We start from the raw sequence: 15,904 nt of genomic DNA, 5'->3' as shown, positions 1-15,904 counted from the left end.
TCAGCAGTATAAGTTTAGGGCGCGCTTTTTAAATATGCCTGTATTTTTATGTAAGTTATGTAAGTTCTTAATATTTCATTGCTACTGCAGCTCGAATGTAAATATAATAAATGTTGGTGTACACTGTAGCAAAAAACCCATAATTTCGACGACAATGCTTTATGGCTTCTGGTTATTTAACATGTATATTATATAATAAATTTAAGTTTTAAAATACTGCGATAAATTATTACTTGATATTTTGAAACTTGTGATGTAAATGCCCGGAACAGTTCGATTGATCATTGATCGCACATACATAAGTATCGATGCTTACTGCCGGCAGTGCTGCCAAGTTGCGTGCGGTGCTGCCCATACTACTGTTAATTCAAATTGAAATTTTAAAAACTCGTTTTTTTTTGTCATTTTATGCGTTTTATTTATTAATGTATCAATAAAATATGCACTTTAAGTGCACAGTACATATATGTATCTGTGTTCGTGTGTTTATGTATATGTGGGTGTGTGTAAATATGTATTAATAATAATTTATAAGCATAATTAGCGCTTCAATTCAAGCGCGCGCCTTGCTATTTGTGCTATTAGTTTTTGCTTAAATTTTATGATTAACTTTTGTTATAGTTGCTTTTGTTTTTTGACACGACTAAGTAGACCAGTCCCATTGGTTAGAAAATTGGTTACTATAATTCACTATGATATACAGAATATGATATAGACAAATATCGTTTACATTCACTTGCCTTTTCCTCTCGCATTTCTCGCTTTTCTTTTCTTTTCTTTCATTTTGTTTTTGGGTTTTTGTGCTTAAAGCTAAAACAAAGTATTTTTGTTACAAAAAAAAAAGTAGAGCCATACAATTACATAGTTGATAACAAATATTAAGAATAGTTTAAAAAAATTGATATATGTAAATACATAGTTATATATTCATATATATGTATATATATACTTTTGTGTTGGTATTCAAAAGCGCGCCAAACAACAAATATTGTTACTAACATTAGAAAAAAAAGTGCATATTGTTTTGACTTCAATGTACAAGATCGGCAGGATCTTGTTAATTATTTACATTTACACAAAAATCATAAAATGCATAAATTAAAATAAAAGCAAACAAATTAAAAGTCGCAAATCAAAATCGAAAACAGAAAAAAAAAAGGAAAAAATGAAATTGATAATATTTTGCGCCATTCGCTTTGTGCATTTCGTTTCGGTATTCTCTATGTGTGTATTCTCTATGCTTCCTCTTCTTCGCTCAGGCACGATTCAGCTCCTCGCGCTTGAAGTTTCGTATCGCCTCGAGCAGCTGATCCCGCGGATCAGCCGACGGCGACGCCGACGTTGGCTTCAGTTTGGGCATCGCTTTTGCCTTGCTCAGCATTGGCGGCGGTGGCGGCGGCGAGGGCGTGCCAGCGGCAGCAGCGGCAGCAGCAGCAGCAGCAGTGGGTGTAGGCGCGCTTGTGGGCGTGGCTGCCGATTTATTGGCCATGAAACTAATGGGGCGCAGCTTCACTTGCAGCGCATTTGGCGCTGGCTTTGGCTCAACTGTTTCCAATTTCAGCTCTACTTTGGTGCTCCTCAGCTTTGGCATCGATGGCGACGTTGGCGTTGGCGTTGGCGTCGCCGTCGCCGTCGGCGTCGCTGGCTTCACTGCTGTCGCTGTCGTTGCTGCTGGCACTGGCGCTGCGTTTGTTGTTCCGTTCACAGAGACGCGCACGCTCAGCGCCTGCTCATGCTCCTGCTGCTCCTTGGCCAGCATGCGCTCCTTGAAGCCCGTGCGCCTCAGCGTATTCTGGCCAAAGGGCGCTGCCACTGGCTCCACGGGCGCTGCTGGCGTCCCTGCCTTCTCCAGCGTCGAAATGGGCCGTGGCAATGAATTGGTTGTCCCGCTGCTGTGGTTGTTGAAGTTGCTGCTGATGTTATTGTTGTTGTTGTAGTTGCTGTAATTGTTGCTGTAGTTGCTGCTGTTGTTGTTGTTGTTGTTGATGCTGCTCTGGATGCTGGCGGGCAGCGTGAAGCGATTGCTCTTCGCCGGACGTGGCAGCGTGGAGGGTTTGACTATGACCTCCTGCTGCAGGGGCGGCTTCTCCTGCTCCGGCTCGGGTGACGCGCGCTCTCGCTCCTGGCTGTCATCGCGCAGCGGCTTGACCGTGATGGGCACGTGGTATTCCTTGCGCGGAATGCCCATGCGCAGGATCGGCGAGGCCACCTCAATGGTCAGCTTGACGGGTGCCGTGGCGGGCTTTGGTGCTGTGTCCGTCTTGGCGCCGCCATAGATGTAGTCGCCCTCGTTTTTGATAGCCACCTGCGACTTGGGACGCTCGCTCCACGTGGCAAAGTTGATGCTGGGCGGGCCGGAGTAGCGATACGTCTGTGGCAGCGGCTTGGGCGCTGGCTCTGGCGCCGCCTCAGGCACGGGCTCACGTTCTGGCTCTGGCTCCGGCTCTGGCTCCGGCTCTGGCTCCGGCTCTGGCTCAGGCTCGGGCTCTGCCGTTGGAGCCTCCGGCAGGGAGGCCTTGCGGACAGTTGCAATGGGCGCCGCTGGAGCTGCAGCTGTGGCCAGAGATGTGGGCACAGGTGACTCCACTTTGCTAACAGATGTGGGCGCAGCCACAGGCTGAGCCAGCGCCACCTTTGCAGCTGCAGGCGTTGATTTCTGTGCAGGCACAGCAGTGGCCAACCCTAACGATCCGCATGTAGAGTCAGCTGCGGGCTCGACTGTCTGAACAGGCACCGGCACCGGCACAGGCACCGGCACAGGCACAGGCTCTTTAGCTGCGGATGCGTGTTCATTTGTGTGGGACACGACTGTGCTGACAGGCATGGGCTTAGGCGCTACTATTGTTGTGGACGCCAATGTGGACTCAAGTGGGCTTATAGGCGTGGTCACGTCCATCGACACCGGCTTGGCTGTGGGCGACGCAGACGATCTGCTCTTTGGTTTCTCAGACTCGGCCAGTTGGGATTGTGGCGCCTCTGTGGAGTCGGTGGCATCTGTGGTCAGGCTGTTCTTGCGCGAGTTGCTCAATATGGTCTTGATGAGCTCGAGGCTCTGGAGCGAAGGCGACTCGCCAATGCTCAGCTCGCTGGACGAGCGCCGCTGCTGCAGGCCGCCATTCAGGCCGTTCAGCTCTAGCCGATTCAGCGACAGCTGCGAGGAGCTGCGCAGGCGCATGCTCAGGGAGGAGCCGTTGTGGCTGTGCCTGGGCGACTGAAAGGAGTCGGTGCGTGTGATAGTTGGAGAGCTGCTGCTGCTGCTGCTGTTGCTGCTGTTGTTGTTGCTGTTGTTGTTGTTGTTGTTGCTGCTGTTGCGCTTGTTGCTCGAGCCGTTGCTAATTGATGCGATGCTAAAGTTGGCCAGCCGATTGGGCTTGGCCGCTTCGATCTGCTGCGGCTGCTCGGGCGCCTGCCGGATGAGCGTGTCCAGCCGCTGCTGCTGTATGATGGAGGACAGCTCGTTGACCACTTCGCTGCTCTTGGGCCGCTGTCGGTCCGCGAACTGCGCGCTGTCCGAGAAGTCCGGGGGCGGCGATATGGGACCCGCATAGTTCCAGGAGGAGAGCGAAGTCAGCTCGCTGTTCGGGCTGCTGGGCGTCTGGGCCAGGGGCGTGTCGGAGAGGGGCGAGGGCTGCTCATCAGCTGCCGTCTCCAGCTGCTGGGCGCTCAGCACCAGCTCCTTGACCTTGACGGAGCTCTTGCAGGACGTCTTGAAGTTATACACCTTGATGGCCTCGTCGTCCTCCTCCGAGCTGGACTCGAGCTGCGCTTTGTGATCTGCCAAGGGCTGCACCTCCGGCTCGGGCGAGGGCGAGCTGGAGGGCAGCGGCGAAGGCACAGGCTCGCCAATGCCGGAGTCCGCCTGCTTGGAGGCTGTATCGTTGTTGTCCTCCTCCTCCTCTGTGGCGCTGCCCAGCGAGCGGGGCTCCGGCGTGGGCGTGCGGTTCAACAGCACCTTGGACACGTTCTGGTTGCCATTGCTCAGCATCTGGGGCGCTGCTGTAGTGGGCAGTGCAGGAGGCACTGCCCCCGACTCCTGCTGCTGCTGCACTCTTGGTGCTGTCGACGTGGCCATGGGAACGGGCGTGGTAATCCTGGGCGCTGGCTGTGGTATTGCCGGCAGCACTTCCGTCATGGACACCGTCGTGGAGGAGGCCAGTGATATGGTGTCTGCAGCCGCGGTCGCTGCCTCAGCTGCCGGTCCAGGCGATTCTGGAGGCGGTGCTGGCGCCGTCTTCTTCTTTAGCTGCAGCAGACGTTTGCGCGGCGTCGGCTCCGGCAAGGCCTGCGAGTAGGGCCTGCGCTCTAGCGTGGCATAGAGTCCGCCATCCAAGGTCTTGGCGCTGTTGCCATTGCAGTCCACCTCAAACGACGGCTGCGTCTCCGCTTCCGTTACATGTTCCGGCGTGCTGGCCAAGTTGGGCGTGGACATGCACAGCTGTGGACGCTTCACAATGACCGCATAAGCGGGCTCCGTTGGAGTTGGCGCCGGCGTCGGCGTCGGCGTCTCGTTGAACTGCGCTACGGACTGCTCCGGGATGGGCACCTGGCTGGGTGGGCGTGGCGCTACGCGCTTCTTGCGCGGCGGCGGAGCTACCGATAACGCCTTGGGCGGCACCACGGGTGTGCGCGTATAGTTCATGCCCGTGGAGTCCATAGAGTTGAGCGAGTTGCTCGAGCTGTACGGACTGGGCGTCTTGGCCGTCAGCTTGGAGTGCGAGTGCCGGCTGCTGCTGAACTCGGAGCTGCTGCTCAGCGAATCGCGAGTGCCGCCCGTCCGCTGAAACTTGAGCATGGAGTCCGCATTGAAGCTGTCGTAGGACTCCGACTTGTGGCACAAACGTATCTCCGACAGACCCACTGCGCCGATGCTTGACTCGCAGCTGTACACCTGACTAGCATCCACTATGGAAGAGAGAGAGACATAGAGAGAGGGAGAAAGAAAGAGATTCATTAGTTGAAGCCCGGTTGTTTATCAAACTTATTCTATTCAACTAATCGAGATTTTCATAATATACACTCGAGGTAGTGCTGGTAGTGCACCGCTTGAAATATGATTTTAAAAGGTTTGACAGAAATTATTTATGATACTATACAGATACAGACTATATATAAATCACTATCAGAGGCCTAAGCCCGATTTTAAATTCTTTAAAGCAGATTCTTGCTTAAAGACGATTTCAAGAGAGACAAACAACAGTTTTGATCCATTAGAGTCACTATAGATACTGACTTAATGAAATACCGTACAACAGCATTAATATGAAAAGCAAGGATTTGCTTAAAACGGCGTTCCTTACGCTTATTGAGCTCAGCTTCGTGCACCGTTACTTTCTTAGTCTATCGGACTATTGAAATTGTCATCATTTATCGATTGCTCGGCGTTGGACGATTCATAGCTAACATGATTTGAGATCCAGCTATGGCATTTACAGTTCACTTTTCTACATTTGTTTTGTTAATTCAATTAAAACTTCTAGAATGCCAGTAATAAATCGATATTCCGACAAGCACAAGCAAAGCCTAGTTGGATTTTGCTCATTTCCTCAGTCCTTTATGCCTGTCCCATATTCCACAAATTACTTATCCAAAGACAAGTTGCAGCAAAGCTACTGGATGTGATCGATATATCGCTTTGATGTGAGGCTTACCTGGATTGCGAAACTCATATTTATCGGGATCCAGCTGTTTGTTGTCGCAGACCAGGGAGAGCAGCTTGCTGAGTGGCACACGGGCGCCCAGTCGGGTCACATAGAGCTGATCTTTGGGCAGGAGCACGGTGATGCGGAAGGTCTGCTCGAACGGTGCATTGCTGGTGGCTGCGGGCAGAGGGGTGATGCGATTGTAATCCAGCTGACTAGCCTCGTTGATGTGAATGCCCTGGTCTGTGGACATGTGGTGCAGCTGTGTGGTTGACTTTGACAGCTTGCCGTTGGCGCTGCCCACGCTAGATTTGTCTGCAAATGAAGAAGGAGAGGAGAGAGAGAGAAGAGCGAAGAGAGAGAGAGAGAGAGAGAGAAAGTTATGAGCAGTTCTACTGGGATATTAGCTAGCCAAAGAGACTTACCCTTTTTGCGGCCAAACCAGCGATTGAGTGTTGTGAAGCCGCCCTTCATGCTGCTCATGTTGGGGCGTGGCTCGCTCGCTCGCTCACTTGCTGTCACACTCTCTGACTCCCTCTCTCCCTATATATCTATATATATATTTCAGTTTCCGTCTCGTTCAGGCTGTGCAGTGAATTAAACTTGTCTTTCGTTTCCGTTTCCGTTTCCGTTTCCGTTTCCGTTTATGTTACAACTGTTTGTTGTTTTCCTCTTCTTCTTCTTGTTGTTGGTGCTGATAATTGATTGATCGATCGATTAATCGATTATTGCTATGATCGCTGCTTTTGCTGCTCCAATACGCCCCTCTCTAGAATGTTTCGTAATATTTCTGAAGCATAATACAAAATGGCGTGCGATTTGTGCGCTGCGAAATCTGCAAATAAAAATCATTCGAATGCCTGATTACGATTACGTTCAAAGAAAACGAATACAAAAGTTTGAAAAGAAATATGCCAAGACGCCAGCGCTCTTATCAGAGGGAGGCAAGAGAGAAAGAGAGAGAGAGAGAAAGAGCGAACACCAATGGCTTGATAACAGGTATCTCTTCTGTCCTCCCCTCCATTCTGCCCCTTCCAGTTTCCATAGAGAGCATGAGCCGCCATACGCGCATTCCTTGTGTAATGAATGGCTTTCTTATCGTCCCACGCACACACACACACATGCACCCACACACGCACACACACTCACGCACACTAGGTAAGTTCTGATAGCCTTTGGATGTGCTTATGTCTGCTAGATAAGCAACGAAAGACGCATATCAGCTGGAATGCGTAAAACTAACCTCAAATGTTTGCGTCAATGCTAAAACGCTGTGAGCGCTATGATCGTCTCATTTGCAGATAGTCAGATGTTTATCTCAATAGCAATAGATTAAAGAAATTAACAGCATTTAGCCTCAATCTCAATCACAATAGTTATTCATATAAATGCTCATGTTAAAAGTGAGATTGTAATTTAACATGTAATTTTATTTATTAGAGGTAGAGTTAGGTTGAATAACGTAACTGAAATGTAATGAAGCTCAACGTCCAAGTCAGCATTAAAGGTAACAACTAAAACTTCGACTGAATGGTAAGGTCAAGTGCGTAGTTATATGCTGAAGTTAAAGTCAAATGTAACATTCGCACTATTAGTGCTAGGGCTACAGCTGTCACTATTCAGATGTTAAGATCAGAGTCAAAGTTCATTTAAAATGCAAAGCTAAAGTCAAAGTTAATGTCAACATAAAATTAAAATATTATAATCAAGTGAAGAATAACACAAATCTTTGAAGAGAGCAAAGCTCCCATGATTTTTATTGGATTGACTCGAACGAATGTTCATTTTGGAATGCTTAACTGGATAGGTACTTCATATATATACATAGATAGTGGAGATCTGGGGACTAGGAGGAAGAAGAAGAAGAAGTAGAAGTGTACTTACCATTTCCAATTTCAAGCATCACACAAACCTAATACACCTCCTCTAGACTTCCATACCGAGTATAACTATGCATAATTATTTTGATTGCCATAAAACTAAAATATCTGTTCTCAATCGATGATCAGCTAATTGAGTGTAAACGATATAAGCACATCCATCCGTTGTCAGCTGCTCAGATTCGAAATAAATTTGTATACTTAAGATACAAATTTGTCTGCCTATACACCCACATGTGGGTAGATATATAAAAAATATACAAATATATCAATATGCTTAGCTGAGGCAAAATTAGTTTCTGTTTGACAGCTTTAATTGCGGTAAATACAATAATGTCCAGATAAACCTCGACGAATTGGCCAATTTATGGACCGTTTCGTATTGCCGAAGTCGTAAAAAATGATTGCTTCTAGAGAACGGGCGCAATCGAGTTAAAGTATTTACTGCCTCCCAGAAATTTGCATGCATTCATAAACAAATCAATTTATTATAATCATAAAGTTCTCAAAAGAAGATTTGTATGTGTGTGCGTGTGTGTGTGTGTGTGTGTGTGTGTGTGTGTGTGTGGGTATATAAATAAATATGCTCGTGTGTGTGTGTGTGTGCTTAAAGTCGCAAGTGTGCAAGAGTGTTTGTGCTTGGTAAACGATAAGCGTCGATAGCCAATCAGCGATGGGCGCGTGACTATCGATAACGAATCAAAATCAGTTAAGAAACTGTTGAAACTTTTAGAATGTATTATTATCATATTAATTATTATTGTTGTAATAGTGAGTTTGCTTTAAACTGATCTAACTGGAAAACTTATTCATCTGCTTACTCATTCTATAGTTATATATATATATATATATATATATATATATATATATATATATATATATTCATTTGTTTGATTTTAGTTCTTTTGGATAGTACGTACATGGTACGTAGTATAGATTAGATAATATATGTATATTTCATTGGGCTTCCAGGTATTTACCGTGGTGACTCACTAAGTATCGGCTTGTATTGATCGTGTCACGAGCACACACGCAGCTATCTCTATTATTAATTAACCTGCGAAATTAGTTGCTATTTGCGTTAAGCTTAGCGCCAATTGTCCTCTAAAATAATGAATAGCACGCCCGCGCCCCCGCCCCCGCCCACGCTCACGCCCATACCCGCACCCGCACCCGCACATACACACGGCAAAACTCTGCCCAGCAGCAGGCGGCAAAAGACGCGCGCGATTCGCACACGTTTCTTGTCGCGAACTTAGGCAGAAGTGTGGGCGGGGGGGTGTTTAGGTGTAGCATGATAGGGTGATAGAGAAGGGGCTGCAGATGGGAGCTCGTTTGATTGAATAATGACAATGTTCATGCGATATTATTGCCGTAATGTTGTTGTTGTTGTTGTCTACTCATTGGCCATGCAAATTACTTGCAATTGCAGCTACAAAGGTAGCAGCAATAGCAATGATCGACTTGATGACACTCTATACTATAGAGGCGTAAAAAGAGAAAAAGATGGAGTGTGAAAAAGATAGAGTGCGCGATAAACAGGAGGGAAAGAGGAAACAGAGCAAGAGAGAGAAGAGAGGTAGGGGTAGGGGTACGCGAAAATTAAATCTAAAAAGGAATAGATAGAGGGGGAAGAAGGTGTGAATTGAAATGAGAGAGAAATGCTGACTAAGAGAAACTAAAGAAAAGAAAAGAAGGAGAGAGAGAGAAGAAAGTTTATAAGAGTATATAAGACAGAGACAGAGAGAGAGAGAGAGAGAGAGAGAGAGAGAGAGAGAGAGAGAGAGAGAGAGAGAGAGAGAGAGAGAGAGAGAGAGAGAGAAAAGAAGAACAGAAAAGGAAAATGAAGATAGAGGGGGAAAAATAAATAGACATAATATATTATAACCTATATAACCTATATAAGAAAGAGAGAAAGAGATGAATGCATTTGTATATGGGCAACATTAAGAGACAGTCAAAACTCGGACTATATCTATCTATATATGTAACTACAACTATGCAGTAATAGATAGAGCAATAGAGTCCGCTGTCACATACTGACCGTCAAATGTGACATACCCTCTCTCTCTCTCTCTCTGTGTAGATCTACATATACATATATGCAATTGTTGTGGGGTAGTTTTACTAACCGCATAGTTGTACATGCATATGTGTATGTATGTGTAATTGAGACACGTGCCCGGCTTGCAACTGAAATCTGTCATGCACACACAATGCCACTCACACACACATACACACACATACACAGCCCCCCTCGCTTGGGTTGAGCACCTTGAGGCATCTGTAAATCGATTTGACTGCGACGAGTTGAACCACTAATTAGCCCCCCTATTAGCCAGGCTAATTAAGCTTTACTCACTGTTTAGCTATTCGCTCGAGTTTTTGTTGTTTTCAATGCTTTGAGAAATGGAACCGAGCAAAACCTTTTCCAAACAAATATCGCCTAGAACATTATTTCTGCTTTATCAATTTTTTTTTATTTTTTTTTTTAGCTCTTTTGGCTATTAAAGCAACACAAGTGTTCGTGTGTGTGAGAGAAAGAGACAGAGAGGGGGAGAGAGAATCAGTTTATAGTCAGTTGGTTAAACTTGAAATAAATATGAGTAAGAAAAAATTCCTCGGCTATCAAAGCGGCTAAAGGCGACAACGACGACGTTTAAAATTGTTTCTTTAAAATCATCACGTTCCATATACATGAAAAAAATATAAATACATATAGTATACATACCCGCAAAATATATACATATGTAAGTATATTTCAAACTGAACGCTCTTCAATTAGTCAACTCATAGAATTTGGTTAAGAGGAAACCGGATATTATAATATTTACGCTCTATTCAACCAGTTGATTTGCTAACTATCGATATCTACTTACCGTATCATATACACCGACATATACTGTCACACGTCTGCTATACCTTTATAGTGCCGGATTCGAGCCGCAATTATCAGCAGTCGAAAGTCGCTCATTCATAAACAACACAATCATATACTACAATATATAGGTGTCTATATGTTTATATATTGCATACAGACATCAGTTGATATAGCAGTATTCAGTTTGCAATTAGATATTGACAGAGTAAACGCAATTTGAATGTTATCCCATCATTAAGTGAAACTTCAGCTTCGTATGCTAATTCAGATGTTTACTCGTCTATATATACCTATATTGGTATGTGTTTATCTTTATTGAAACGACTATAAGGCAATGTGCAATGCAGCTTATCTCAATAGTTGATAAACTAAGAAAAGAGTCGAGTAATGTTGCTCGAGAAACGTTTGCGAATGACGCAAAAAGAAGAGAGAAGTAGAAGGGCGGACGGTCTATATTCTAAAGTAATGCAAAGAATGGAAGGGAAGCATTCAAGGATATCGTCACAAATAGAAGTTGGAAACGAATTACTGATCTGCAGAAAATATAGAGTGCTCGTTAAATTTATTAAAGAAATTGACAGCTTAAAAAGTAAAAGAGAGCAAACATTTAAGGATAACGCGAAAAGAGAAATTGCCAATGAATCCTCAGAGAGGGAAAGAGTGTAGAGCTATTGAAGATATATGCAATTCGCTAGATTTGACATCTGACCTAAGGGCAGTTGTAATGGAACTAAATCAATGAGAGAAATTACTGCGGGATATCTCTATAAAGAGATATTATAAGCAAATTTAGGCTCTTTAGAGAGGCAGAGATAGAATAAAGTAATGGAAGTCTCATGTAATTCGTTAATGTTTCTCAGAGAGGGAGACTTTGAATTACAGAAGTTGTATGGAATTTCGTAGACTTAACATACTACTTGTGAACTTAGTTCACATCATCTTCTATTTTCCTGATCGTATGCTCTCAGAATATCTATAGATACTGACTGCCTGATGGAGCTCTGATGTCACATAATTATCAAATCAAAGCCAAGCCATTGCCAGCTGTGAGTGGCGAAGCGCCAAGTTAAAAGCCAAGTCACGTAGACTATTAAAAATTCTATTTCTATTTATAAGCGCACAGCCATTTCTATAATATATAGAATATATAATATAGGAGCGATTGGAATTTGCGTAATATGGCCGTTTCTAACTATATAATGAGGATGACCTTTCAATCGATTAATGATACTAACGACGTTAGGGTTGTTCCCTTCATACATACAAATACAGTTGTTGGCACTTTTTGTAAATAAATATATATATATATATATATGGATAAATGTATATCTGTTTAGATTATGAATATTTATAGGGATTGCCATGAATTACCGTTATAGCTGGCAATCAAATTGGCAACTTTCTACCGTTATGCATTGCCCATTATAATTGTGTGCCTTAAAAATTATAGCATATATGTATATATAGTAAGCGACGTTCCATTTCCCCAACCGCTAATAAGCCGAATCAGAAGTACAAACATAGAAAAAAAAATAAATAAAAATAATAAAAAACAAGGTAAACCACAATGAAATATCCCAAGAAACAACAACAATAACAACAATAACGGGTATGTGATTGATGATTAATCGGGGCTTAGGAATAACTGATTGCATCTGCATACACCTGTATAACTCGCACAAATATATGTATGTATGTATTGTGTATTATATCATTTATGGATATTGGGAATTTCATGTGAGTTTCTGTTTTTTGTGTTTTTATTGTTTTCAGATACATTGTGCAATGCATGCGACATTGGCATTGGCATTGCAACTGAGGAGGGGACGGGAACAGGGAGTTGGAGTGAAGAGGGGTGCAGAAGGTGCTGTAGATAGAGCTGAGACTGATCCAAAGTTAGGCGATGATATCACATGCGGCGACGTGCGGCAATTTTTATTGGATGCTCATCATTGTGTATTACCCTAGCCGAGAGTATTCGCATTTTAACACGAAGTCAACAACTCTTACTGCATGCAAAATATAGTATATGGTATATATGCATATAGCGATATATATATATCGATAATTGATAACAATAGCATATACATATTGTATATTCATATGTTAACCCGATTCAAGGTTGACTTTTTGTGATTATGATCGAAGATGTCATCGATCTGAGACATACGTATGTTTGAATTTATATGTATGTACATACATATATAGGGGTTATGTGACGATCTTCATATGCATATTTATTTATAAATATAAAGCTCAGATCTTCAGCTCTGTATTACCAGCTATCTAAGATTGTAGATGCGCTGCAAGGCCTAAAGATAATATTATATCCAGAAATATTAGTATAAAAGTAGCTGGTTAGGCAGCATAGGCTCATAGATAAATCCTAGTCACTCCTTACATAACTATTTAGCTACTAGACTAATTTGGTGTAAATATTTCTAGCTGCATGTAAATTCCATCTGAAGGTAACTTTAAAGATTCATACACATATAATCATAAGTTAGCCTTATGTATTAGAGTATTATATATTCGTTGTTTTCTAAGCTTATTTTTCTTATTGTTTCGATGTTTTATTACTATTATTGTTCAGTCCCGTCTCAGAGGCAAACTAGTCAGTAAAGCCACAACAACTATGCAAATTGTGCCCATATATACTATATGTATGCATGATAAAGTCACCTGTAGAAAAGTGAGCACAGCGCCTTTATCTAAACAGAGACTCGAAACAGACAGCAACAGATACAAATTGAACAAGAAATAGAAACTCGGGGCGAGTTATCAGGCGGTTCGTGTGACTAATAGAAGAACTTATGCTAAATAACGTACGGCGGGTGTCTTTATCGCCGTATTTGCTATTCGAGGCACTTGAATACGAATTGGCCAGCCGCCAAGAGAGCTACGGAGTGGGTCATGAGAGGTGTTCGAGGCTGGGTATTCGGCTGCAGTTAATTGTTTGGATCCGCCACTTCAGTTATCGTATTCCATACGTAGGCAGGTATATGTGGCTAGGTAAATATTGAATAGATAATCAAGTTACATAAGCAGAGCTTCTAGCTCATGGCTGGTCTAGAAAATTGGATGAGTAAATATGGAAGAATTGTTAATAGTATTTGGCGTGGACAAACATTGTTAGCCCTTTAAGGGCGATTGTTTGAGACCAGACTATATTAAGTAGATCAGAGTACGGGACTAGTAGAAAGCTCATTAAATACCATTTGATTTCCATTAAATATAGCGCAATCGATTCAGGGAAGGGTTTGGCTTAATTCTCTTCTTTAATTATATATTCTACATAAGAAAAGGGGTTTAATTAATTAACTAAATTGCCCTCCTCACATTTCGAGCAATTCTGTTGTTCAGTCTATTGAGAGCTGTGTGTCACATTTAACGATCATTCGTACACAATGCCAAAACGATTCAATTAGTGAGCGATCACTGTGCCTGATAAGTTTCTAAGCCTTAAATTCCACTTGTGCACTTTTCAGCTAATAACAAACAAAAACAAAACACTCAAATTGTTTGCAAGTTAACAAAAGAGCACAAAGAATTATAAAATGTGTAATAGTGTCGCATCTAGTGCGAAGTTCTCATAAAAAAAAACTTTAAAACTCTCACTGATTGGCAGCAAATTTGTTCCACTTAATTCTTATTAGAGTCATTCATCATTTGCCGATTGGAATTGTGGAAGCTGTCAGAATGACAATTGCCTGCCGCAGTGTTAACAACAGCAACAACAATAGTTCGCTCACTCTCTCACTCACACGCGGCAGTCTCTATGTGGCGGCCCTCTTGAGGGTCAGTTTACTTATTGGCATTTTGTTGTTGTTTTTGTGTTGCTAGAACTTCACGTGCCACTTCTGTTTTCTGTTGCTTTTCTTTTTGTTGTGTTATAATGAATGTTTTTTTTTTCGGCATTGTTGTGCACTGCAGTTTTTTATTTTATTTTATTTTCATGTGCCGTTATCGTTGAACAATTTGCACGTTGCCGTAAAAACAAATATAGGCACCCACAGATATCACACAACGCACACACACAAACAAATAGAGCCCGCATTAAAGTAAATTTTAAACAAAAAACCAAAAAAAAAGTGCTTAGAACTGCGTACTAACTGCGGCTAGCGGCGTATTTGCTTTGGTCTTTTCTTTACTCTTCTTTTTGCGCTCTTGCCTTTGCTTTGTTTTCTGCTGCGGACTCTCTGCTTTGGCAGCAGCGTTGCGAGGCGGCGACGACGACGACGTTAACAAAACTGAAAACAAAAAACGCGCAAAATATGCACAGAACACGAATACAACACCAATACAATACCAGAGCATACACACATGCATACGCAGGCATACACACATACAGGCAGGCAATAATAGTAGCAGGCAGGCAGGCAATAATAAAGCAACGGTAACTCTCTAATAATAGCGCCAGACGGCCGCACTCCACAACGGCAACAACAACTAGGCACGCAACAATCCAGGCAAATTGCGCGCTCTCCTCTCTTTTACTCTTCGCTCTTTAAAGCTCTCGCACTTGCGCTCTGCACTTATTATTGCTATGGCTATTGTTATTGTTATTGTTGTTGGTGGTGCTGTTGCTCTTTGTGCTGCTGCTGCTGCTGCTGTTTTATCTTATCAGCAATAAGAGCAATTGGCGCCGGCGCGCTAGAAGGAAGAGCTGCAGCTCACAAGTGACAGTTTGTTGTTGTCGCAGTCGCTGTTGCCGCCGAAGATGTAGCTTTGTATTGTTTACCGTTTATTCCGTGTGCTATCTTCACTTGTCGCGCTAGCTGAGCAAACTGAATCGAGTAGCTGAGCGTTAAAGCCGTGTGCGTTGCATAAGAATACAGGTGACGGCGGCGCTGCCGCTGCTACTGCTGGCGCTGCGGCCAATGATGATGCTTGCGCAAGCTTCTCTTTCTGACTGCGACGCTGACGACCTTCAGCGTTGCAGTCAGCGTGGGTTACGCTCTAGGTGCGCTCCCTCTAGCTGCTGCTGCTGCTGCTGCTCTTGCTGCCCGTGCAGAAATCTCATGCATGGGGGTTGAAAGCCTCAGGAGTGTCTTGGCACATGCGTGACCATTTTTATCGCGACATCTATTGATTGGCATTGGCTAAGGAGGCCGCCTTTTGCCTCGCCTTTCCCATCACACACACACGCACACATATTCGTACATGTATACATGACATCATCTTTTGTTTCAGCCGTCTTCATTAATTGCCGCCACGCACCAATTTTCGAGTTGCTGCCCCAAAGATGGGCATTGGCAAAAGGGGCGCGCCTAAAGACAATAGATGTTGGATGTTCGATGTTCTATGTATGTTATGCTCGATGTTTGACTGTCAGTCAAGTTAACAGCTAAATGGGCTTGGATTTCCGATTATTTAATTACGGCGTTGCCTACATTTTAATTCAAAGTCTAATAGCTCTGACAGCAAAGTGTGGGTGGGCAAATTACTTAAAGAGCCTAAAATGAAATCTGATATATCTATCGAGTGTTAATGGGCTGGGATGT

General features: G+C 43.6%; 1 protein-coding gene across 4 annotated transcripts in view; it reads right to left on the bottom strand.

Moving 5' to 3' along the window:
• Positions 1-661: 661 nt before the first annotated feature.
• Positions 662-15,904, bottom strand: part of LOC6584782 (mucin-5AC) — a 35,998-nt gene continuing 20,755 nt past the window's right edge. The window contains exons 1-4 of one of the 4 annotated variants that reach the window (XM_032732493.2): positions 15,142-15,205; positions 6,065-6,474; positions 5,649-5,954; positions 662-4,902 (exon numbers count right to left, since the gene is read on the bottom strand). In XM_032732493.2, coding sequence (XP_032588384.1) covers positions 1,256-4,902; positions 5,649-5,954; positions 6,065-6,122 — 4,011 coding nt within the window. In that variant the 5' untranslated portion in view covers positions 6,123-6,474; positions 15,142-15,205 and the 3' untranslated portion in view covers positions 662-1,255. Of the gene's footprint in view, positions 4,903-5,648; positions 5,955-6,064; positions 6,475-7,523; positions 7,687-14,513; positions 14,636-15,141; positions 15,206-15,904 lie in introns of those variants that run through there. The other 3 variants (XM_032732491.2, XM_032732492.2, XM_032732490.2) reach the window with 3 other exon arrangements.

Source organism: Drosophila mojavensis, unplaced genomic scaffold, assembly GCF_018153725.1.
Source record: "Drosophila mojavensis isolate 15081-1352.22 unplaced genomic scaffold, ASM1815372v1 contig_136, whole genome shotgun sequence".
Taxonomy (NCBI): Eukaryota; Metazoa; Arthropoda; class Insecta; order Diptera; family Drosophilidae; genus Drosophila; species Drosophila mojavensis.
The sequence above is the reverse complement of the archived record's forward strand: the minus strand, read 5'-3'. Positions and strand labels throughout refer to the sequence as shown.